Source organism: Triticum urartu, chromosome 2A (assembly GCF_056163025.1).
Source record: "Triticum urartu cultivar PI428250 chromosome 2A, HENAU_Tu73, whole genome shotgun sequence".
Lineage (NCBI taxonomy): Eukaryota > Viridiplantae > Streptophyta > Magnoliopsida > Poales > Poaceae > Triticum > Triticum urartu.
In genome coordinates, this window is record NC_141874.1 from 371,028,490 (window position 1) to 371,054,144 (window position 25,655).

The 25,655-nt window shown below is 45.4% G+C and overlaps 1 protein-coding gene and 1 non-coding gene across 2 annotated transcripts; both read left to right on the forward strand.

Moving 5' to 3' along the window:
* The first annotated feature begins 20,756 nt into the window (after positions 1-20,756).
* Positions 20,757-22,598, forward strand: LOC147985145 (uncharacterized). Its single transcript, XM_087539845.1, has 3 exons — positions 20,757-21,158; positions 21,274-21,319; positions 22,579-22,598. Exons 1-3 carry the CDS (start codon positions 20,757-20,759, stop codon positions 22,596-22,598), a joined length of 468 nt encoding a protein of 155 aa, XP_087395971.1.
* Positions 22,599-23,136: 538 nt separating this feature from the next.
* Positions 23,137-23,219, forward strand: LOC125541818 (small nucleolar RNA SNORD36). The gene has a single exon (XR_007297666.1). It is a non-coding gene; the product is annotated as a small nucleolar RNA SNORD36 (small nucleolar RNA).
* Positions 23,220-25,655: the final 2,436 nt, after the last annotated feature.

The following is a 25,655-nucleotide window of genomic DNA, read 5'->3' on the forward strand; positions in this document are numbered from 1 at the left end:
CATGTTTGGATCCAGTGGCATAGGGATGTCCGGCACCGTTGCGGCGGTCTTGCCATGGGGCCGACTTGGCGCCGACACGACTGGCGGTGTTGTCTTTGGGGTGGTGTCCCCCGCCCCCAAACGAATCTGGCTCTTCGGTCAAAGCAGGGGCCAGCTCAGGCAGGCGCTGAGGGTCATCACGTCATCATCGTCGGCCCCGACGGGTCGAATCGGAGGTAACAACTCGTCGCAGCCTGGCAGCACCCGAACCAGTTGAACCCTAAACAAGTTGGGTGGCATCTGGGTACCGTGGAACAAGGGGTTGCCCGGTTGAACGATTTTGCCCTTGGCGACATCGATCAACTCGTTGTTCACGAAGTGCAGGAGAGTGCACGGAACGTCGGTGGCACCCTGCGAAAACATGTAGGGCGTCAGGGATGCCCAGTCAAAGGCAAGGAGATGAAGTCCTCGGCCGAGAGAGGCTTAATTAGTTACCGTGATGATGGCGTCGAGCTTGGCTAATGTCGAGGCACCGCCAACGGCGGGCGTGCAGTTGACGGAGGGGCCGCTTGCTGCAGAGGTGCCGGCCGGCGTACACCCGGGTGCATTAAGCTCCCGTGCCGGCGTCGGAGACATCAATGCCGCCTCCGCCGGAGACACCAATGGCCCCGCCATTGCGTTCTGCGAGTTGCTGGCCGTGAAGCTAGGAATCGGGGGCGGCCCCTGTTGGCCGCCCGCAATCCACGCACTAATCCCCTGGATCAAGGTAGGCACAATGGCGGTGATCGTCGCTCCGAGTTGTTGCACTTGCTCTTGGACAATCTCCGGAATCCGCGCCACCTGTGCCCTGAGTTCTTGAACCTCGCGCACATGGCTTTCCGAGCTGGTCTTTTTCTCCTTTCGCTCACCAGTGCTATAGTATGACGACCATTTTGTCGACAAGCCTTTGCCGGCCACACGACCAGCTGACGTCGGCTTACTGAGCTTATCCTTGTTCTTCATTACATTCAACGCCCTATTTAGAGTGGTGTCCCAAGGGTTGCTCTTAGTCGACCCTGCGCTACTGCTTTCAGTCGCCTGCGGAAGGAATGTGAACCATTTAGAAATTTGGCTTCATTAATTAGAATGCAACCATATGGAGCTAATTACGCGGGGGTGTATTCCTTACCAGAACAAGCTCAAGCGCCCTGGTCTTCGGATCCGTGGTAAGCTCCTTTGTTTTCGGGTCCTTCTTGTACCGGGCCCTGACAAAGTTCCTGGTCTGCTTGTCACCGTATTTATCGAAGAGGGGCGGTAGGCCTTGCTCAGCACGGTCTGCCTCCTCCTTGTCCCATATAGGCTCCGCCACTCTGTAACCGCCAGGACCGAGTGTGTGTTCCCCTAAGTTCAGCTCCCGCATTTCTTTCCCCCACTTACTTGATTCGGAGTTTGCGGTGCTCGAGCAATTGATCTTGAAGTCGTTGTAGTCATCTTCGGTGATCGAAGGATTTTTCTCCTTGATCTTCTCATAACTCTCACCTTTCTCGATCATTCTCTTCACATTGCTTTTCCATGTAGACAGGGCCGTGCTCATCCTCGTGAGGGCAGCACTGTTCACTTTATTCCCTTTGAGGCTTGTGTTTTCAAATTCAGCGGGGAACTTGTATCGTTCGTGCAGCTTCGTGAAGAGGAGGTTGCGCAAATTCCCTCGGTCAGGATGCCTGAGGTTCTCGGTGTTGATCGAGACGGTGCTCCGGAGAATGCACCCGAGCTGAAGCGAGTACCCCTTGACTATTCGTTCGGGCGCCGTTGGATTCCCATTGGAGTCCACTTGAGTAACTTCCTCCTTGAGGGTGCAGAGCATGGTCGGGCACCGGTCCTTCCGTTGCCTCTTCGGTTGGCTGCCATCTATGCATGCGCCGCCATCATCAGTGGTGGCATCCTCGGCGGCACCATCAGTGGTGGCATCAGTGGGGTCATCCTCGGCGGTACCATCAGTGGTCTCAGGATCGATGGGGAAGGCGGCGTCCTCACACAAGTGAGGTTGTTCCTCCATCTCCTGGGACAGCTCCCAGAATGCCTTGACGCCCGAACCCCCGGCCTCATTGTTGTTGGCCATGTTTCTCTCTAAATAGGAACAAAGTTTGGTCAAAAAGTTGGTTATTGTCAAGGAACAAGATCATGGTCTCATCATTTAGGGTTTGTCGACACCGAGGCATCCTAAAAGCTTAGCTTTTATCATTGAGGGTTTTTCGACGCCGAGGCACCCTAAAAGCCTAAGCTTTCATCATTTCGGTTTGTATCGACACCGAGGCACCCTAAAAGCCATGCATTAGTCACAAGTACGCCGGGGCACTTGATCCTACTTAATTAACTACTAAGATACCCCGGCCCATGCATTAGTCACAAGTACCCCATATGTCCTATTTTTAGCAAAGTCATGCTAAAATTCATGGAAAATTTCAGCATGACTTTGCTGAAAATAGGACATATGGAGTACCCGAATTTGCCGGAACGGAAGTTAATCGACATTCCAGCAAACTCAAGGGCCTCTCGAGTGGACAAGGCAAAAAAGGCCTCCATCACAACATGGAAAATACATTGGCATGTGAAAAAAGGCCTCCATTGCTTAGGATGCACTGCCACTGAAGCATTGGGTACAAGACTGTTACATGAAAGTAAATGCAGCAGTTGAAGCAGAGATTGGTGTACAAGCAAGAACAGAGCAAGTTCTTCTTATCCTCTGCAATTATAATAGGAGCCAATCAAATGGATAAAAGGAGAATTGGTTCATTGCAGGCAAGACTGAGCTACTCAACCGCATATGTTCACTAGTTCAGACTTAATAACATGAGTATCAATCAAGCTGGGAGCTGAGACCTGAGAACTAGGCACTCAAATTTCTGCACTTTACTCTAACCCCCTGCATACTGCAAATCAAAGCGCGCGCACACAGATGACCGGCACCAAGTAAGAAGTAACCATAAACTGAGCACTTTCACGGCTACAATGCATACTTTGATGAGTCAGGCATGTCGAAACATAAGAGAAACCAACCAACACTTGGGATTTAGGAAGCACGGGACATCGCATTCGCATCAGTGCTGCTACTTGCATTCAGTAAACACTTGGGACATTAACCAGCTACAGATGCCTTTCTGTTCTTGCATCTGTATACTTCACCTATGTGCCAGACTGCTGTACTGAGGCATGACACCTATAAGATATGATAATTGTATCACTCGTGCGACGTGTACAATATACTAGTGTATCAATCAAAAGATAAAAGTTGCATCATGTACTATAAACAGGCGACATAGCAATGCACACTCTCTCCACACATATCAATTGGCAAGTAAAATGCACACCGTGTATACATGCTTCAATTAACAAATTCACATAGCAATGACCATCGTGTACACTGACTCTACGTATGCTTCAATTGAAAAATTGACCATTTTTTAGAACAGCGGCCACTAGCTAGCATCAGCACAACCACCCATCCATGGCACAACAGAACAGTAGCGCAAGCAGCAGCACAACACCAGTGGATCAAGCGGCAGCAGGTAGCACGCGCACGAGAGTAGAAGAGGAGCTCACCGTCCGGTGACGAGGCAGCGGCAGGTCGGCAGCGGCCGGCGTGGAAGAGGAGGCAGAGGCGGGGCGTCGTCGAGGAGGGCGGTGAAGAGGGGGGCGTCGGCGTCTCGCCTGGATGCTCTGCACGACGGGGGAGGGGGCGGCGTCCGGCGGCAGTGGGAGGGCAACAACTTCCGGCGGCGGCTGCTGGTGGGAGTGGGAGGAGGAGCCCGACGAGGTGGATGGGCGGTGTGGACGGGGCGGCGTCCGGGCCGCCGGCGACGAGGGGAAGGAAGGGGAGAGGGAGGCGGCGGGGGCGCGTGGGCGGCTGCGGCGCAGTGGGTCGGGGCAGTGGCGGCGGCGGCGCGGTGGAGGGAGGGAGAGGGAACTGGCGAGGGGGAGAGGGAAGGGGGGATCAGGCGAAGAGGGAGAGGGAAGGGGGGATCGGGCACAATACTAATGGCGCACCACCCCTCGGTGCGCCATAAGTACATCCATACTAATGGCGCACTTCACCGTGGTGCGCCATTAGTAGTTTATTTTTCTTATAGCAATGGCACAATACTAATGGCGCACCACCCCTCGGTGCGCCATAAGTACATCCATACTAATGGCGCACCTCACCGTGGTGTGCCATTAGTATTTTTTTATAAGACAGTAAAAAAATTTTAAACTTGTTTAAATCATAACAGTAATATTTTTTTTATAAGACAGTAACAGTAATATTTTTTTATAAGACAGTAATAATTTTTTTAAAAATATCATCAAACAGTAATGCCGGTGGAGCGGGGGAGGGTGCGCGGGGTGCGGGGGGTCGGCGGCGGCGGTTGAGTAGGGGAGGGGTGCGGGGGGTCAGCGGCGGCGGTTGAGTAGGGGAATCGAGGGTGCGGGGGGTCGGCGGCGGCGGCCGGTGGACCGGGGGGTGCTCGGCGGCGAGGGGGACCGGATCTGGCGAGGTGGGATAGCGATCGAGATGGAGGGGGATCGAGATCGAGTGTCCATGAAATTTAAAAATATTCATGGTAGTTCAAAAAGTGCCCATGAAATACAATCGAGAAATGAAGGCTACGATTTAAATACAATCGATCTTAGCTAGCTATTTGTTCACAATCTTCTTGCCCTTCTTTTTCGCAAATGGAGTTCTTCTATGGAACGGACGTCCTTTAGGTAGGGTGGTCCTGCTTCTTCTTGTGGTGTATGCTGCTACTTCATCATCGTCGTCATGTTCGATCCTCGGGTCGCCGTACTTGTCGAAGTCTTGCTCATTGGCTACTCCATCCATTCCGATGATCTTCCTTTTACCTCTCCTCACGACAACACGACTGGGCTTTGACGAGTCGGTAATGAAGAAGCATTGGTCCACTTGGGAAGCCAGTACCCATGGCTCATTTTTCGCGGTGACGTTTACGCCCGCGGTCTTGGATTAGGCTTCGGGTATAACCATGGTGGTGAAATACCGGTCTTCTTTTAGGACGCTCTTGGCCCATCTGACACGGAACATCGGGACCTTCTCTCCAGCGTAGCTCAGCTCCCAGATCTCCTCGATACTTCCGTAGTATCTGTCCTTGTCGTTACCGGTGTAGGATTCCATCGTTACCACAAAGTTCTGATAACCATCGCTCTTCATGTCCTTGGCCTCGGTGTAGAATGTGTAGCCGTTGATATCGTACGCCTCATAGGTCATCAGGTTGTGCTCGGCGCCCTGTGACAAGGCGAATATGAGTTGTTCTTCCGCGGAAGAATCCTCATGTAAAGGGTACGACAGAAGCTTCTGCTTGAACCAACACGTGAAACATGAGTTGTGCTCTTTGAGTATATCTCCGTCCGTCCTCTGTTGGCCTCGGTCATTGTACGTCTTCTTAATAAAGGTTTTGTGTTGTACCACCCAAGGATCGACCACGTCTATGTGTTGTAGCGCGACTAGGTTTGCTCTTTCAAAGTCGGCAAGTCGACCCTCGAAGTCGACATGCATTTCGCGACGACCCTCACGGTGACCCCATCCAACGAGCCTGCCAAGGTGCCTGTTGACGGGCAGACCAACGGGGTTCTCGATGCCTAGATAATTTGTGCAGTAGGAGATGCACTCTTCGGTCAGAAAGCCCCTGGCTATGCTTCCCTTTGGACGTGACATGTTGCGAACGTATCCTTTGATGACACCATTCATCCTTTTGAACGACATCATGCTGTGCAGGAACGTCGGCCCGAGTTGGATGATATCGTCCACGATATGGACCAGCAGATGCACCATAACGTCGAAGAATGCGGGCGGGAAGTACATCTCAAGCTCGCATAGTATCACCACGATCTCTTCCTGTAGCCTTCTGAGTTGCCTCACGCCAACAGACTTCCGAGAGATGACGTCGAAAAAGTTGCATAGGCCAAATAGGGTTTCACGGACGTGCGCGTCCATGATCCCACGGATTGCAACTGGAAGTATCTGCGTCATCAGCACGTGACAGTCGTGAGACTTCATCCCGCTGAACTTCAGCTTCACTGGGTCTAGGTATCTGCTTATCTTCCCTGCGTAACCATAAGGAAGTTTTACTCCTACGAGGCAGGTGAAAAACTACTCGATCTCCTCCTGACTTAGAGTGAAGCACGCGGGAGGGTAGTCATTTCCGGTCTTCTTGGCCTTTTTGCCTTTGCGACGACTTTCCGTGTCCTGCTTCGCCTCATCATCATCATCGTCATCATGATCATCATATATAGCATGAAGCTCCTGCCTGATGCCCATTGATTTCAAGTCTGCCCTTGCTTTCGGCCCATCTTTGGTCCTCTCTAGCATGTTGAGCAGGGTACCAAGCAGACTCTCGCACACGTTCTTCGTGATATGCATGACATCAAGGCTGTGAGGCACACGGTGGATCTTCCAGTACGGCAAGTCCTAGAAAACAGACCTCGTTTTCCATACCTTCAGCAGTGGCTCTAGCGCCTTTCGCTTCTTTCCCGGCTCTGGCGCCTTTTGCTTCTTTCCCGGCAGTGGGCAGTCTTTCCAATTTTTCAACAGCTCGTCTATTTCCTCGCCGCTCCTTGTACGCGGGCGTCCTCGGGGTTCGGTTTCACCATCGAACAGATCCTTGCGTTTTCTCCACGGGTCATCGTCATGAAGCCACCTTCGATGTCCCATGAACACGGTTTTCGAAGACCCGGGATCTCTATCTAGCTGGCGATACGTTGTGTCATCCATGCACCTGACGCATCCAGAAAATCCGTGGACCACCTGCCCCGCGACATATCCGTAACCAAGATAGTCGTGCACCGTCGTGAGCAGCGCGGCTCTCATAGGGAAATATTCTTTCTCTGCGGTGTCCCACGTATTGGCTAGCGTTTTCCACAGCGTGTCAAGCTCCTCTTTCAGCAGCCCCAGATACAGATTGATGTCGTTCCCTGGTTGTTTCGGTCCTTCAATTAGCATACTCATGTGAATGTACTTCCTCTTCATGCACAACCAGGGGGGAAGGTTGTACATCCACACAAACACAGGCCAGGTGCTATGTGTGCTTCTCTGGCTGCCAAACGGATTGACTCCATCGGTGCTCGCGCCCAGCACGATGTTCCTTGGATCGTTCCCAAATTCTGGGTCTTCGAAGTTCAACGCTTTCCACTGGCTCGCATCCTTAGGGTGACTCAGCATCTTGTCTTTTTTATCTATCTCCGGATCATTTGCGTCATCTTCTCGCTTCTTCTCCTCCCTATCCGCGTGCCAACGCAGGAGCTTTGCTACCTTAGGGTCCGTGAAATACCGCTGCAGACGAGGAGTGATCGGAAAGTACCACACCACTTTTCGAGGAGCTTTCTTCCTCTTCTTGTATCGAGTGACGCCGCACACCGGACATATGGTAGACTCCGCGTGCTCGTCCCGATAAATGATGCAATTGTTCATGCACACATGGTATTTCACGTGCGGTAAATCCAGAGGACACACGATTTTCTTTGCCTCCTCCAAACTGGTCGGGCACTTGTTCCCCTTGGTCATTTTGTGTTTTACCTTCATCTCCAGAGCCATGAGCGTTACTTTCAGGCGGGTATCCTCGGGCCTGCATCCTTCATACAATGGAGTAACCGCGTCTAACTCAAGTTGATCCATCTTGGCTTTCTCTCGGGCGGCAGCTCTTGCATTATCCGTCTGCTTGAGAAGCAGCTCTTGAATATGAGGGTCCTGCACCCTGCCCATCGATGGTCCAGCATCGTCTGCTCCGCCGGCATCATCGTCTTCATGATCATGCCCGTCGTCTGCTCCGGCATCTTCCTCATCATCATGTCCTGCATCTTCTTCATGATGACTGTGTACAACATCACCATCGTGATCATCTCCTGGGGATTCTTCGTCTTCTCGCCCGCCCGAGCCGCGGTGGTTGTCTTGCTGCCCTTCCTCATTTCTTGCCTGCCCCCCATGGACGACTTCGTAGTCATCTTCATCACCTTGCCACCGATAGCCATCCATGAAACCACACAAGAGCAGGTGGTCCCGCACCTGCCCGGATTCCGGGTCCGCAATAAGGCTCTTCAGCTTGCATCTTCGACACGGACATCTTATCTCCATCTCGTTCTTTTGAAGCATCTCGGCCTTCGCGGACCTCAAAAACCTATTCACGATGCCTTCGGTCATCATGCGGACCATGGTCGCCTGCGGGGTAGAGCAAAACGATATTTTAGAACCAAGAAAAAATTTGGCATGACTTTCCCTAAAAATAGGACCAAAAAGAATGCTTAATGCCAAAATTCTCGCTGAAACGGAAATGAATCAACATTCCGGCAAAATATTGGCAACTATCGCATTTCAAATACCGGTACACCTCCAAACACAAACACATATGCAACACCACAAACATATGCAACACCACGAACATAAATAGATCTAGCTAGGCCATAAAAAGTGCATGTGCACATTGTTGTAGGGAGAACAACATAAATATAGCTTCCCCCCTTACTTACCTATCAAAACAAGGTAATTTAACCACTTAAATTGAATGAATCTATGGTGGAAATGAGGTGAAAAAGAGGAGGCACCCGAGACAAGGAGGAGGTGGAGAGAATGAAGTGGGGAGAAAGTGAGTGTGGGTACGAGAGGCTGTCCAAAATATCTTGTTGCTGCCCACTTACTAATGGCGCACCAACTCTAAATGCGCCATTAGTAATCCAGGTTACTAATGGCGCACCGTCTGGTGGTGCGCCATTAGTAGTTTTGCAAAAAAAAAACATACTAATGGCGCACTGTTCCACAGTGCGCCATTACTAGTTTAAACTAGTAATGGCGCACGGTCGAACAGTACGCCATTAGTAGTTTTGCAAAAAAAGGAATAAAAAATATAATAAAAAAAACAACATTAGTGGCGCACTTTCTTACAGGTGCGCCATTACTAGTTACAACTAGTAATGGCGCACTGTGTCTGGATGCGCCATTAGTATGTTTGGACAGGCGCACTAGTTCAAAAAAAAATTGATACTAATGGCGCACCCTGGGCCAGGTGCGCCATTAGTAGTTTCAGCTCTAATGGCATATCAGAAGGTGGTGCGCCATTAGTATATACTAATGGCGCACCGCTTGTCTGGTGCGCCATTAGTGTCAATCCCATCTATAGCCCTTTTTCTAGTAGTGTGGAAGCATAAGATTGGCGAGACGACAACGATGCTACGATGGAGATCAAGGTGTCGCGCCGGTGACGGTGGTGATCACGACGGTGCTTCGAAGATGGAGATCACAAGCACAAGATGATGATGGCCATATCATATCACTTATATTGATTGCATGTGATGTTTATCTTTTATGCAGCTTATCTTGCTTTGATTGACGGTCGCATTATAAGATGATCTCTCACTAATTATCAAGAAGATTTCTCCCTGAGTATGCACCGTTGCAAAAGTTCTTCGTGCTGAGACACCACATGATGATCGGGTGTGATAGGCTCTACATTCAAATACAATGGGTGCAAAACAGTTGCACATGCGGAATACTCAGGTTATACTTGACGAGCCAAGCATATACAGATATGGCCTCGGAACACGGAGACCGAAAGGTCGAGCGTGAATCATATAGTAGATATGATCAACATAGTGATGTTCACCAATGAAACTACTCCATCTCACATGATGATCGGACATGGTTTAGTTGATTTGGATCACGTAATCACTTAGAGGATTAGAGGGATGTCTATCTAAGTGGGAGTTCTTTAAGTAAATTAATTGAACCTAAGTTTATCATGAAACTTAGTACCTGATAGTATCTTGCTTGTTTATGCTTGATTGAAGATAGATGGCTCGTGTTGTTGTTCCATTGAATTTTAATGCGTTCCTTGAGAAAGCAAAGTTGAAAGATGATGGTAGCAATTACACGGACTAGGTCCGTAACTTGAGGATTATCCTCATTGTTGCACAGAAGAATTACGTCCTGGAAGCACCGCTGGGTGCCAGGCCTGCTGCTGGAGCTACACCAGATGTTATGAACGTCTGGCAGAGCAAAGCTGATGACTACTCGATAGTTCAATGTGCCATGCTTTACGGCTTAGAATCGGGACTTCAACGACGTTTTGAACGTCATGGAGCATATGAGATGTTCCAGGAGTTGAAGTTAATATTTCAAGCAAATGCCCGGATTGAGAGATATGAAGTCTCCGATAAGTTCTATAGCTGTAAGATGGAGGAGGACAGTTCTGTAAGTGAGCATATACTCAAAATGTCTGGGTATAATAATCACTTGATTCAATTGGGACTTAATCTTCCAGATGATTGCATCATTGACAGAATTCTCCAATCACTGCCACCAAGCTACAAGAGCTTCGTGATGAACTATAATATGCAAGGGATGAATAAGACTATTCCCGAGCTCTTCGCAATGCTGAAAGCTGCGGAGGTAGAAATCAAGAAGGAGCATCAAGTGTTGATGGTCAACAAGACCACTAGTTTCAAGAAAAAGGGCAAAGGAAAGAAGAAGGGGAACTTCAAAAAGAACAGCAAGCAAGTTGCTACTCAAGAGAAGAAACCCAAACCCGGACCTAAGCCTGAAACTGAGTGCTTCTACTGCAAGCAGACTGGTCACTGGAAGCGGAACTGCCCCAAGTATTTGGCAGATAAGAAGGATGGCAAGGTGAACAAAGGTATATGTGATATACATGTTATTGATGTGTACCTTACTAATGCTCGCAGTAGCACCTGGGTATTTGATACTAGTTTTGTTGCTAATATTTGCAACTCGAAAGAGGGACTACGGATTAAGCGAAGATTGGCTAAGGACGAGGTGACGATGCGCGTGGGAAACGGTTCCAAAGTCGATGTGATCGCAGTCGGCACGCTACCTCTACATCTACCTTCGGGATTAATATTAGACCTAAATAATTGTTATTTGGTGCCAGCGTTAAGCATGAACATTATATCTGGATCTTGTTTGATGCGAGACGGTTATTCATTTAAATCTAAGAATAATGGTTGTTCTATTTATATGAGTAATATCTTTTATGGTCATGCACCCTTAAAGAGTGGTCTATTTTTATTGAATCTCGATAGTAGTGACACACATATTCATAGTGTTGAAGCCAAAAGATACAGAGTTGATAATGATAGTGCAACTTATTTGTGGCACTGCCGTTTAGGTCATATCAGTGTAAAGCGCATGAAGAAACTCCATACTGATGGACTTTTGGAACCACTTGATTATGAATCACTTGGTGCTTGCGAACCGTGCCTCATGGGCAAGATGACTAAAACACCGTTCTCCGGTACTATGGAGAGAGCAACAGATTTGTTGGAAATCATACATACAGATGTATGTGGTCCGATGAATATTGAGGCTCGTGGCGGATATCGTTATTTTCTCACCTTCATAGATGACTTAAGCAGATATGGGTATATCTACTTAATGAAACATAAGTCTGAAACGTTTGAAAAGTTCAAAGAATTTCAGAGTGAAGTTGAAAATCATCGTAACAAGAAAATAAAGTTTCTACGATCTGATCGTGGAGGAGAATATTTGAGTTACGAGTTTGGTGTACATTTGAAACAATGCGGAATAGTTTCGCAACTCACGCCACCCGGAACACCACAGCGTAATGGTGTCTCCGAACGTCATAATCGTACTTTACTAGATATGGTGCGATCTATGATGTCTCGTACTGATTTACCGCTATCGTTTTGGGGTTATTCTTAGGAGATGGCCGCATTCACGTTAAATAGGGCACCATCAAAATCCGTTGAGACGACGCCTTATGAACTATGGTTTGGCAAGAAACCAAAGTTGTCATTTCTGAAAGTTTGGGGCTGCGATGTTTATGTGAAAAAGTTTCAACCTGATAAGCTCGAACCCAAATCGGAGAAATGTGTCTTCATAGGATATCCAAAGGAGACTATTGGATACACCTTCTATCACAGATCCGAAGGCAAGACTTTTGTTGCTAAATTCGGAAACTTTCTGGAGAAGGAATTTCTCTCGAAAGAAGTGAGTGGGAGGAAAGTAGAACTTGACGAGGTAACTGTACCTACTCCCTTATTGGAAAGTAGTACATCACAGAAACCTGTTTCTGTGACACCTACACCAGTTAGTGAGGAAGCTAATGATGATGATCATGAAACTTCATAACAAGATACTACTGAACCTCGTAGATCAACCAGAGTGAGATCCACGCCAGAGTGGTACGGTAATCCTGTTCTAGAAGTCATGCTACTAGATCATGATGAACCTACGAACTATGAAGAAGCGATGGTGAGCCCAGATTCCGCAAAATGGCTTGAAGCCATGAAATCTGAGATGGGATCCATGTATGAGAACAAAGTTTGGACTTTGGTTGACTTGCCTGATGATTGGCAAGCAATTGAGAATAAATGGATCTTCAAGAAGAAGACTGACGCTGACGGTAATATTACTGTTTACAAAGCTCGACTTGTCGAAAAAGGTTTTCGGCAAGTTCAAGGGATTGACTACGATGAGACCTTCTCACCCGTAGCGATGCTTAAGTCTGTCCGAATCATGTTAGCAATTGCCGCATTTTATGACTATGAAATTTGGCATATGGATGTCAAAACTGCATTCCTGAATGGATTTCTGGAAGAAGAATTGTATATGATGCAACCAGAAGGTTTTGTCGATCCAAAGGGAGCTAAAAAAGTGTGCAAACTCCAGCGATCCATTTATGGACTGGTGCAAGCCTCTCGGAGTTGGAATAAACGCTTTGATAGTGTGATCAAAGCATTTGGTTTTATACAGACTTTTGGAGAAGCCTGTATTTACAAGAAAGTGAGTGGGAGCTCTGTAGCATTTCTGATATTATATGTGGATGACATATTACTAATTGGAAATGATATAGAATTTCTGGATAGCATAAAGGGATACTTGAATAAGAGTTTTTCAATGAAAGACCTCGGTGAAGCTGCTTACATATTAGGCATTAAGATCTATAGAGATAGATCAAGACGCTTAATTGGACTTTCACAAAGCACATAACTTGACAAAGTTTTGAATAAGTTCAAAATGGATCAAGCAAAGAAAGGGTTCTTGCCTGTGTTATAAGGTGTGAAGTTGAGTAAGAATTAATGCCCGACCACTGCAGAAGATAGTGAAAAAATGAAAGATGTTCCCTATGCTTCAGCCATAGGCTCTATCATGTATGCAATGCTGTGTACCAGACCTGATGTGTGCCTTGCTATAAGTCTAGCAGGGAGGTACCAAAGTGATCCAGGAGTGGATCACTGGACAGCGGTCAAGAACATCCTGAAATACCTCAAAAGGACTAAGGATATGTTTCTCATATATGGAGGTTACAAAGAGCTCATCGTAAAAGGTTAGGTTGATGCAAGCTTTGACACTGATCTGGACGATTCCAAATCGCAAACCGGATACGTGTTTACATTAAACGGTGGAGCTGTCAGTTGGTGCAGTTCTAAACAAAGCGTTGTAGTGGGATCTACATGTGAAGCGGAGTACATAGCTGCTTCGGAAGCAGCAAATGAAGGAGTTCATATCCGATCTAGGTGTCATACCTAGTGCATCGGGTCCAATGAAAATCTTTTGTGACAATACTGGTGCAATTGCCTTGGCAAAGGAATCCAGATTTCACAAGAGAACCAAGCACATCAAGAGACGCTTCAATTCCATTCGGGATCTAGTCCAGGTGGGAGACATAGAGATTTGCAAGATACATACGGATCTGAATGTTGCAGACCCGTTGACTAAGCCTCTTCCACGAGCAAAACATGATCAGCACCAAGGCCCCATGGGTATTAGAATCATTACTGTGTAATCTAGATTATTGACTCTAGTGCAAGTGGGAGACTGAAGGAAATATGCCCTAGAGGCAATAATAAAGTTATTATTTATTTCCTTATATCATGATAAATGTTTATTATTCATGCTAGAATTGTATTATCCGGAAACATAATACATGTGTGAATACATAGACAAACAGAGTGTCACTAGTATGCCTCTACTTGACTAGCTCGTTAATCAAAGATGGTTATGTTTCCTAACCATGGACAAAGAGTTGTTATTTGATTAACGGGATCACATCATTAGGTGAATGATCTGATTGACATGACCCATTCCATTAGCTTAGCACCCGATCGTTTAGTATGTTGCTATTGCTTTCTTCATGACTTATACATGTTCCTATGACTATGAGATTATGCAACTCCCGTTTGCCGGAGGAACACTTTGTGTGCTACCAAACGTCACAACGTAAATGGGTGATTATAAAGGTGCTCTACAGGTGTCTCCAAAAGTACATGTTGGGTTGGCGTATTTCGAGATTAGGATTTGTCACTCCGAATGTCGGAGAGGTATCTCTGGGCCCTCTCGGTAATGCACATCACATAAGCCTTGCAAGCATTACAACTAATGAGTTAGTTGCAAGATGATGTATTACGAAACGAGTAAAGAGACTTGCCAGTAACGAGATTGAACTAGGTATTGAGATACCGACGATCAAATCTCGGGCAAGTAACATACCGATGGCAAAGGGAACAACGTATGTTGTTATGTGGTCTGACCGATAAAGATCTTCGTAGAATATGTAGGAGCCAATATGAGCATCCAGGTTCCGCTATTGGTTATTGATCGGAGACGTGTCTCGGTCATGTCTACATTGTTCTCAAACCCGTAGGGTCCGCACGCTTAAGGTTTCGATGACAGTTATATTATGAGTTTATGAGTTTTGATGTACCGAAGTTAGTTCGGAGTCCCAGATGTGATCACGGACATTACAAGGAGTCTCAAAATGGTCGAGACATAAAGATTGATATATTGGACGGCTATATTCGGACACCAGAAGTGTTCCGGGGAAGTTTCGGATAAAACCGGAGCACCGCGGGGTTACCGGAACCCCCCGGGGGGTTAATGGGCCTCATGGGCCTAAAGTGGAGAAGAGGAGGGGCTGCCAGGGCAGGCTGCGCGCCCCCTCTCCCCCTAGTCCGAATTGGACAAGGAGGGAGGGGCGCCCCCCCTTTTCCTTCTCTCCTTCCCCCTCTCCTACTTGGACAAGGAAAGGGAGGGGAGTCCTACTCCCGGTAGGAGTAGGACTCCTCCTGCGCGCCTCCTACTAGGGCCGGCCGCAACCCCCCCTTGGATCCTTTATATACGGAGGCAAGGGGCACCCCTAGACACACAAGTTGATCCACGTGCTCATATTCTTAGCCGTGTGCGGTGCCCCCTTCCACCATAATCCTCGATAACATCGTAGCGGTGCTTAGGCGAAGCCCTGCGACGATAGTACATCAAGATCGTCACCATGCCGTCGTGCTAACGGAACTCTTCCCCAACACTTTGCTGGATCGGAGTCCGGGGATCGTCATCGAGCTAAACGTGTGCTAAATCTCGGAGGTGCCGTAGTTTCGGTGCTTGATCGGTCGGGCCGTGGAGACGTACGACTACATCAACCAAAGTCAACGCTTCCATTGTCGATCTACAAGGGTACGTAGATCACACTCTCCTCCTCTCGTTGCTATGCATCACCATGATCTTGCGTGTGCATAGGAAATTTTTTGAAATTACTACGTTCCCCAACAATTATTTCTTTTATCATTTACCTACTCGAGGACGAGTAGGAATTAAGCTTGGGGATGCTGATACCTCTCCAACGTATCTATAATTTATGAAGTATTCATGCCAATATATTATCATTCTTCGATGTTTTACAATCATTTTATTGCAAATTTATATCATTTTTTGGGACTACCCTATTGACCCAGTGCCCAGTGCGAGTTGCTGTTTTCCCCTGTTTTTTACATCAAAGAAAATCAATATTAAAAGAACTTCAAGCACCGCGAAACTTTTTGGATATTTTTTTCGACCAGAAGGAACCCAATGGGCCAAAGCTACACCTGGGGGTGCCCCGAGGGGGGCACAACCCACCAGGGTGCGCCAGGGCCCCCTGGCGCGCCCAGGTGGGTTGTGCCCACCTCGGTGGCCTCCCGTACCCCTTCTTTGCACTATAAATTCCCAAATATTCCGAAACCCCTCGAGGTTAACCTAGATCAGAAGTTTCGCCGCTGCAGGGCTCCGTAGCCACCGAAAACCAATCTAGACCCATTCCGGCACCCGGCCGGAGGGGGGAATCATCTCTGGAGGCCATCTTCATCATCCCGGCGGCTACCACGATGAGGAAGGAGTAGTCCACCCTCGGGGCTGAGGGTTTGTACCAGTAGCTATGTGTTTAATCTCTCTCTCTCATATTCTTGAGATGTCACGATCTTGATGTATCACGGGCTTTGTTAATATAGTATGATCATATGGTGTTTTCCCCTCTCTATCTTGTTGTGATAAATTGAGTTTTTCCCATTGAGATCTCGTTGTCATTGGATTAAATACTTTTATGGATTTGAGAACACTTGATATATGTCTTGCAATTGAGTACTCATGGTGACAATGGGGTATCATATTGATTCATTTGATATACGTTTTGGCACTCAACTTGCGGATTCCCGCGGTGATATTGAGATAATCTATGCTTAGGGGTTGATGCATGTTCTTGTCTTTGTTTCTCCAGTAGAAATCTCGGGGCACTCTTTGTAGTTCTTTGTGTGGATTGAGTATTATGAATATGAATACGCTTTGGTGTTATTCTAGTACGAACTCTAGGATAGATCGATTGGAAAGAATAGCTTTGTGTTATTTTAGTACGAACTCTTGAATAGATCGATCGAAAAGAATAGCTTTGAGGTGGCTTCGTACCCTACAAACAATTCCTATCTTTTGTTCTCCGCTAATAGGAACTCGGGAGTGATTCTTTGTTACACTTTGAGGGATAATCATATGATCCAACCATGTTAGCACTGTTGAGAGATTGCACTAGCGAAAGTACGGACCCTAGGCCTTGTTTTTAAGCATTGCAATACCGTTTTCATGCTCATTTACTATTTGCTACTTCCTATTTTTATTTATTCATATTATAAACATATATTTCTACCATCCATATTACACTTTTATCACCATCCCTTCGCCGAACTAGTGCACCTATACAATTTGCCATTGTATTGGGTGTGTTGGGGACATAAGAGATTTCTTGTATTTGGTTGCAGGGTCATTTGAGAGAGACCATCTTCATCCTACACCTCTCACGGATTGATAAACCTTAGGTCATCCACTTGAGGGAAAATTCCTACTGCCCTACAAAACTCTGTGCTTGGAGGCCCAACACGTGTCTACAAGAATAAAGTTGCGTAGTAGACGTCACCACCTCATCAGTTTTGCCTATGTGTCATGTCTATGTGTCAATTTTTACCCTAGGTTGTGAAGCAGCCTATATTTCTTTCATTCCCAAAATTCCCCAAATAATTTGGCATTCTTCACTATCCAAATCATTGCTTCATGACAAAATTCAGCCCCATTTTCCTAGTAAATCTTCCTCGGCAAATTTCCAAAGTTTCTGTTTAGCTAGAACCGTTGTGAAGGAAGTACTAGCTATGCATATTATAATGAGCTGAATTTTTGCAACATCTTCTATATTCCCTAATAATAGCTCTCCACAAAACTTGAGCCCCATCTAACATTCCATGTGATCTCACCATCCAATCTTTGTTTCTGGTATTATTTACAGTTTGTGAAGCAACTATATTTTATTTTAATTTATAATTCCTGAAAATTACTAGGACATGACCCTGCCCATAGAACCTCCCTCCACCAAATTTTAGCTTATTTAATCTAGCCAATTTCCCTCAATATTTTTTCCAATTTTTTTGTTCAGTGGAGAGCATTGTGAAGAAAGTACCATCTTTATTTATCCAAATGGTATGGAATTTTTACAGTGCCTTCATATGCCCAAATTATCATCCTCCTCGAAATTTCAGATCAATCCATTCATTCATTTGATACCAGCTTCAACATTCATATTTTTGTCCAGTGTGGTACCTTTGCAAAGCAAGTGACACCTAGGCTCCTCCATTTGAGCTGCAAATTTTCCAAGACAGTGTCCTTAGTAGATGATCATCCTCGGCCAAAACTCAGGCCCATTGTCCTTGTGCATTTTCCCCACCACTAATCAAACACCTGGTTGCTAATTCATGTTTGAGCTTAGTTCAGTCTCCTCATGACGTTCTTCTATTATGCCTTATTCTTCCTAACACCTACCGGGGAGCGCCCAACCCACTGGACATGCCTGGGCTGCCCATAACGCGTGGCAACACCACAGTCATGCGGTGACCACACGGCGGGCATGCGAGTTTACACACTCTGGAGTTGGGCGCCTCGACCACCGTCCAAACCTCAACGTATCGCCACCAAACCATGTATTTCTGATTAAATAGTTACTTATGTACCTAGAAATGATTTTTGGAAAAAATAAAGAGCAAACTATAAGGCAAGCGCAGTTCAAATTTGACCCGCTTCCTACTGAATCGGCGGAAAATTGTCTTTCTCACAAGAGGTGGATAAAAATCATTTGACACCCAAACATTTTTTTCAATTGTACATTAAATATGGCCTAATATTTTAGAAAATTGATTCCGTCCAATTTTGCAATAAATATATGTTAGGTCCTTCACAAAAAAGCTCATTTTGGGCACTCAAAAAAATTGAAAATGGAATTTCCATCCAAAGAAAATGAAAACTTCCTTAGGAAACATTGTTTTCCATTCCAAGATGCACCCTTATGCACAATATGAGATCGTTTGAACAAACGATGCCATGAATGCTACCATAACATTAATCATTTGGCTTGAAAGCCATTGATCTTCACACATGATAGGTCGTTTCTGAGAACACTTCTTTAAAATAATTATTGTATTACAAGTTTATTATTTTTCCTGGTAACTTGACCACATATAATGACACATGCGAAGGTTTTCCATTTTTTTGATTTTTTTGAATTTTTCATGCCTATTTCAAAATGTGGTCAAAACTATGGGCAAATCTTGGAAAATTCGAAGGTTATATGAGGCAGTTCCTAGCTAGTGGTTGAATCTTGGAAAAATCTTGGTGTTTCTATGATTAAATAGATACTTTTTATCTAGAAATGTTTTTTGGAAAAAATCATGAGCAAACTATGAGGCAGCTGCAGTTCAAATCTGACCCGCTTCCAACTGAATTGGCGGAAACTTGCCTTTTTCACGAGAGGTGGATAAAAACTTTGACACCCAACCATTTGGTCAATTGAGCATTAAATAGGACCTAATATTTTAGAAAATTGATTTGGTTCAAATTTGCAACAAATATATGGTAGGTCCTTCACAAAAAAAACTCATTTTGGGCACTCGAAAAGTGAAAATTGATTTTTTTTCATCCAGAGAAAATGAAAACTTCCTTAGGCAACATTGTTTGCCATTCCAAGATGCACCCTTGTGCACAATATGAGATCATTTGAACAAACTATGCCATGAATGTGGCCATAAACTTGATCATTTGACTTGAAAGCCATGAATCTTCGCACATGATAGCTTATTTCTGAGAACACTTTTTTGAAATAATTACCGTAATACAATTTTATTATTTTTCCTAGCAACTTGGTCACATATAATGACACAATGTGAAGGTTTTCCAATTTTTTGATTTTTCTGAATTTTTCATGCTTGTTTCAAAATGCGGTCAAAACAACGGGCATGACCGTTCCTAGCTGGTGATTGAATCTTGGAATGTTTTTGGTGTTTCTCTGATTAAATATATACTTAGGTACCTAAAAATGATTTTTGAAAAAATAAAGAGCAAACCATAAGGCAGCTGCAGTTCAAATTTGACCCGCTTCCTACTAAATCGGCAAAAAAATGTCTTTTCCACAAGAGGAGGATCAAAGCTTTTGACACCCAATCATTTTTCAATTTTAAATTAATATGGCCTAATATTTTAGAAATTTGGTTTGGTCCAATTTTGCAACGAATATATGGTAGGTCCTTCACAAAAATACTCATTTTTGGGCACTCTAAAAAAGGGAAATGATTTTTTCGTCCAAAGAAAATGAAAACTTCCTTAGGCAACGTTGTTTGGCATTCCAAGATGCACCGTTGTGAACAATATGAGATCATTTGAACAAACTATGCCACGAATGTGGCCAAAAGATCGATCATTTGGCTTGAAAGCCATGAATCTTCACACATGATAGCTCATTTCTGAGAATACTGATTTAACATAATTGTTGGATTACAAGTTTATTTTTTTCTTGGTAACTCGGTCACATATAATTACACAATGCGAAGGTTTTCAATTTTTATTTTTATTTTTAATTTCTTATGCCCATTTCAAAATGCGATCAAAATGGCGGGCATGACCGTTCATAGCTAAGGGTCGAATCTTGCGGAACTTTTGGAGTATCTCTGGTTACTTATGTACCTAGAAATTATTTTTGAAAAAAATAAAGAGCAAAGTATGAGGCACTTGTAGTTCAAATTTGACCTGCTTCCTGCCGAATCGGCAGAAATCTGTTTAAATGACCAAAAATATCTAGAAGGATCGGAAATGCATACAAATTGGTGATCATCCATAAAATGTGGTCTAAATTAAGTGAAAATTTTAGTGATGCCATTTTGCAAAATAATTTTGGTAGCTGCTTCACAAACCCCCTGTTTTTAGCACAAAGAGATAATTTTAATAAGTACCTCATGTTTTGTACCAATCAGGAAGTAGCCCACGGATCACCCCCTGTAGTTGATTTGAGCCGTCCACACTCTCCCTTAGTCCCTCGGTCCAGCGTCTCTCGCTCACCTCTCACCTCTCGTCCCTCTCCCACCAACCCGCCCACCCTCTCTGAAACTTTCCCCTCTCTCGCTCGTCTCGCCCTCTCCCCTGCACCACTCATCATCGCCACCTATGGCGCCCGATGTCGCCCAATTCTGGCACCATTCGATGGTGCCCAGCCCACCCACAGCTTCCTCTCGCTATGCTCTTTATTATCCACCGCATCGATTTGATTTACCCCGTATCATGTGGTCGCCGACATCACTTCCACTTGCTAGGGTTTCGGTGGTGGGGTGGACCTCATCGTCGATCTCCTGCTCGACCTCGTGGCGGTGGTGATAGCACGTGTGAGATGCTCCTCCCCGACAAGGTCGTAGCTGGATCCCCTTCTTTCCACCGTAGGATCCGCTCCTCTCCCACGAGGCCGCTGCCGGATCCCCTCCTCTCCGACAGCAACGCCTACGAATCTGCTCATCCTCGACAACAGCAGCCAACTTCGAAGTGGCCGATCCTCTCCCCATCGCCGCTGCCCACGAGGATCCAGGTCACCCACGCCACTTCCCATCTCTCGCCGCTCTAGATCTATGTCGTGTTGGCAAAACGAACTCCCCAAAGAGCTCTTCATGGTGCTCATGCTCATCATGCCTGCCATCCCGCAGGACGACGACTACCACGACTTCGCTGACTTGCGCTCCCTCCTCCTCGGTAACCAACCAACCCCAACCCCACCCCCGCTCCCTGTACAACAATCGCCTCCCATGAATCTTTTCTCCCGGGCCATGCTTTGCCTCTGCCTCTACCCAGGGCGGGAGGATTTGGGGGTGCTACTGCAGATTCTGCTATTTTTAGTCTCTTACTACATTCGTGATTTGGCGAGTCGAGCAGATGCAATTAGAGCTTGATGTGGGAGATTGGGGAGCAGGTGCAGCGTTGGTTTGGCCGAGTTATGCTCTGTTGGCGTGCTTTTTGGTTACTGCTACACCAAGCAAATGTTTCCGATTGGTCAGCGGTATGTCTACTGCTGCGATTATATCCGCTAAATTGGCTGCTAATGCATTTTCTTGGCCGCTCTGGATCTGACTTTGAGTGGTGGCCTGTTTGGAAAGCTTGCATTTACTTTGGTCTAGCATGAATGAATCATGGAATCTCTTGTTATATTTTATTTCTAAGTTAATTCATTCTGTAATTCTAGTTATAGGTTCTATAAAAATCTTTTTATCAAATTCTTCTATGGTTTGACCCTGCTTGTATGGATTTATTCACTCATCAAGGTGGGTTTTGTTGACCATGACCTAAATTACCTTTCCATCCTACAGACTGCAGTCCTAGGGTCCTATCCATGTAGGCTCTAAGAGGAGGAAATAGGATTTGCACATTCCTAAGGCATAATCATGACATGTTTTTCTCTGTGATTCTTTGTGTTTGGTACATTTGCATATACTGTATTTATTATGGTGTTGGATGAACGTCTTGGCATAGCTTCAGGAACTGAACCTTCTTGCTAGAGCACTCTTTTAAACTTGCCTTTTGCAGTTATTTTCTTCCTACTAATCCCTGGGTGCTATATGTATGGAATGTCGAGTTATAGGTTCTAAAAATAATTGGAGTATTAAAGGGTTTGACCGTGCTCTTAAGAATCTATCAGTCGAGCTGTCTTTTGCTAAAGATGAACATAATTTATACATTTATACATTTTATTATGCTAAAGTTTCTTCATGTTATCGATGAACACAATAATTAAAGAGAACCAAACTGCTTCTATTGATTTCTGCTACCTTGCCATAGATGGCTACAGTGCTACCTTACAGCCAAGGATTCTGCTGCTTTCTTCTATAATTTGTCAACCCTCCATTGCCTTGTTCTAGTCTAGCCCAACAATTACTTATTCAATACAATAGTCTTTCTCTACTCCTCACACATCACTTGATTGGAGTGAACTGAACTATGACAACTTTTCTTGGCAGATGGGAGACTCTTCCATTGAGGAGACCGAAGATCTGGCTGGATTTGTGCGTCTCCGATCTGATGCGTTTGTGCATGCATGTGTTGAACAGTGTCCTCGGATCTGGTGTAGGGCGCCAAGGAGAAGAAGCTCAAGGTCAAGGGCTCCGTCAGGATGGCCACCAAGGTGCTCAACATCACCACCAGGAAGTCCCCATATGGAGAAGGTAGCCACCTCCCTCTATTTTCCCTTCCACTCGATCCCATTTGCTTGGTAGCTCTACATAGAATCTAGTCCTTTACATGCTCACAGTAGCTCGTCGGTGATGTGGGTCGCTATGTTTTTTTGGATACCTGACTGTTTAGGGAATTTCTGTGACGATGATGATGTCGTACTGAGCAAAGGATGTGAAACATTTAGACGGCTGCGGCCTTTTCGGTCTTTGATGATCTAAAATCGAGCTATTTAAAACTGATGACTAGCATGCCATCAATGTGTTTTTATTCCTCATCTAGAGATGCAACTCTGTGTGTTGGTGTGATATAATGTAGAGGAGTTGGATGTGAATCATTTGTGAGCTGAGCATATGATGTTACAGGGAGATGCTACTGAGATTTTACGTCGTTGAAGTATCTTAAACCGAGCTTCTTAAAACTGATCTTGGTTGATCTAGTTCTAGTATATTAGTTGGGTGAGAGTCTACTGTTGTTGGTGTTGTGTAGTCATTTCTTTTTACGTCGTTGAAGAATAAAAAAGATGAGCATTTCTCCAGCCAATGTCTGAAGTAGTTGTTGTCGTGTAGTCAGATGGACTTATGCATTTCATTAGAAGTCTGATATAGATTGGACTATACTTCTGAATAGAATGAAACATTTCACTTTCATTTATATTTCTTCAATTCTTTTGATCGAACAACTCTCTTGAACACATGTACGTTAGTGTAGTGATGGCTAAACAACTACAGTAGATCGACATTTTTGCATTTCTCAACCTTGGGTATTTTGCCAAAAATAAACCCTTAGATTTGTTGTCATTCCTTTGATAATAATTTGTTGTGTTTGTTAAGTATTTTTTAGGAGTAATAAACCTGGCTCTTTCATGTTGCAACCCAACAGCTGCACCCATGTTTTTCTGCGTACTACACATATTTGCTCCACTGCTCTTAGTTTTAACTAGCCAAGGCAAGGATGACACCCACCATCGCTGTTAGATTTATTATCCATGTTGGATTTTTTTCGTTTATGCTTGCCCACAATCTAAATGTCTGCTCATGGCATTATTTATCGAACAAGGGATTGCCACCTGTCCCCAACTTGACTGAGTTAGGCTTCGGTTTGCACGTCTCTTTCAGCTTGCAGGATTAGTGTTACTGCAAGTAATCCACTTTCTTTGTAATGGATGGTGCTGACATTATTTAAGCCATTGTAGAGTTTTTGATAGGGTTAAACATTTGGAAAGATAGATCCATTTAACCTTGCAGTACCAGTGTCTGCAAGCATTGACTATTGTTAGTAAAATGTTGAGCTCTTCCTTTATATCATTGTCTTATTGCTATCCTTTTTTAAAGGCTGATGCAGTACCTCGTTTTTCACTCGGACTTGCCTCTTGTTTGTTTCCTTTATATCGTTGTCTTATTGCTATCCTTTTTTCAAGGCTGATGTAGTACCTTGTTCTTTTCACTCAGACTTGCCTCTTGTTTGTTAGTTTTGCTGTGATAATATTAACTCCCCTGTAGTAGAATGGATGGTCGTGGTAGTAGAATAGTACTTCCTCTGTAAACTAATATAAGAGCATGCTATTATATTAGTTTACAGAGGGAGTACTTTTCTTCGGGTGAATGTGTTACAGTGTCGTTCATTGCATGACTGATACGTCTCCAATGTATCTATAATTTTTTATTGTTCCATGCTATTATATTACCCGTTTTGGATGTTTATGGGCTTTATTATACACTTTTATATTATTTTCGGGACTAACCTATTAACCAGAGGCCCAGCCCAAAATGTTGTTTTATTGCCTATTTCAGTGTTTTGAAGAAAAGGAATATCAAATGGAGTCCAAACAGAATGAAACCTTCGGGAGAGTTATTTTTAGAACGGAAGCAATCCAGGTGACTTGGAGTAGACGTCAGGGAAGCTTCAAGGAAGCCATGAGGCAGGGAGGCACGCCCTACCCCCTTGGGAGTGCCCCCCACCCTCGTGGGCCCCTCGTGGCTCGCCTAACTGACTTCTTTCGCCTATATATACCAATATACCCTAAAAACATCCGGGAGAACAATAGATCGGGAGTTCCGCCGCCAGAAGCATCCGTAGCCACCGAAAACCAATCTAGACCCGTTCCGGCACCCTGCCGGAGGGGGGAATCCCTCTCTGGCGGCCATCTTCATCATCCCGGCGCTCTCCATGACGAGGAGGGAGTAGTTCACCCTCGGGGCTGAGGGTATGTACCAGTAGCTATGTGTTTGATCTCTCTCTCTCTCTCTCTCGTGTTCTTGAGGTGGTACGATCTTGATGTATCGTGAACTTTGCTATTATAGTTGGATCTTATGATGTTTCTCCCCCTCTACTCTCTTGTAATGGATTGAGTTTTCCCTTTGAAGTTATCTTATCGGGTTGAGTCTTTAAGGATTTGAGAACACTTGATGTATGTCTTGTTGGGGATCGTAGCAGAAATTCAAAATTTTCTACGCATCACCAAGATCAATCTATGGAGTAATCTAGCAACGAGGGGAATGAGAGTGCATCTACATACCCTTCTAGATCGCTAAGCGGAAGCGTTCAAGTGAACGGGGTTGATGGAGTCGTACTCGTCGTGATCCAAATCACTGATGATCCTAGCGCCGAACGGACGACACCTCCGAGTTCAACACACGTACGGTTGGGAGACGTCTCCTCCTTCTTGATCCAGCAAGGGGAGAGGAGAAGTTGAGGGAGAACTCCAGCAGCATGACGGCATGGTGGCAATGGAGCTCGTGGTTCTCCAGCAGGGCTTCGCCAAGCACTATGGAGGAGGAGGAGGTGTAGGAGGAGGGAGGGCTGCGCCAGGTTTAAGGGTGTGGCAGCCCTCTCTCTCCCTCACTATATATAGGGGGAAGGGAGG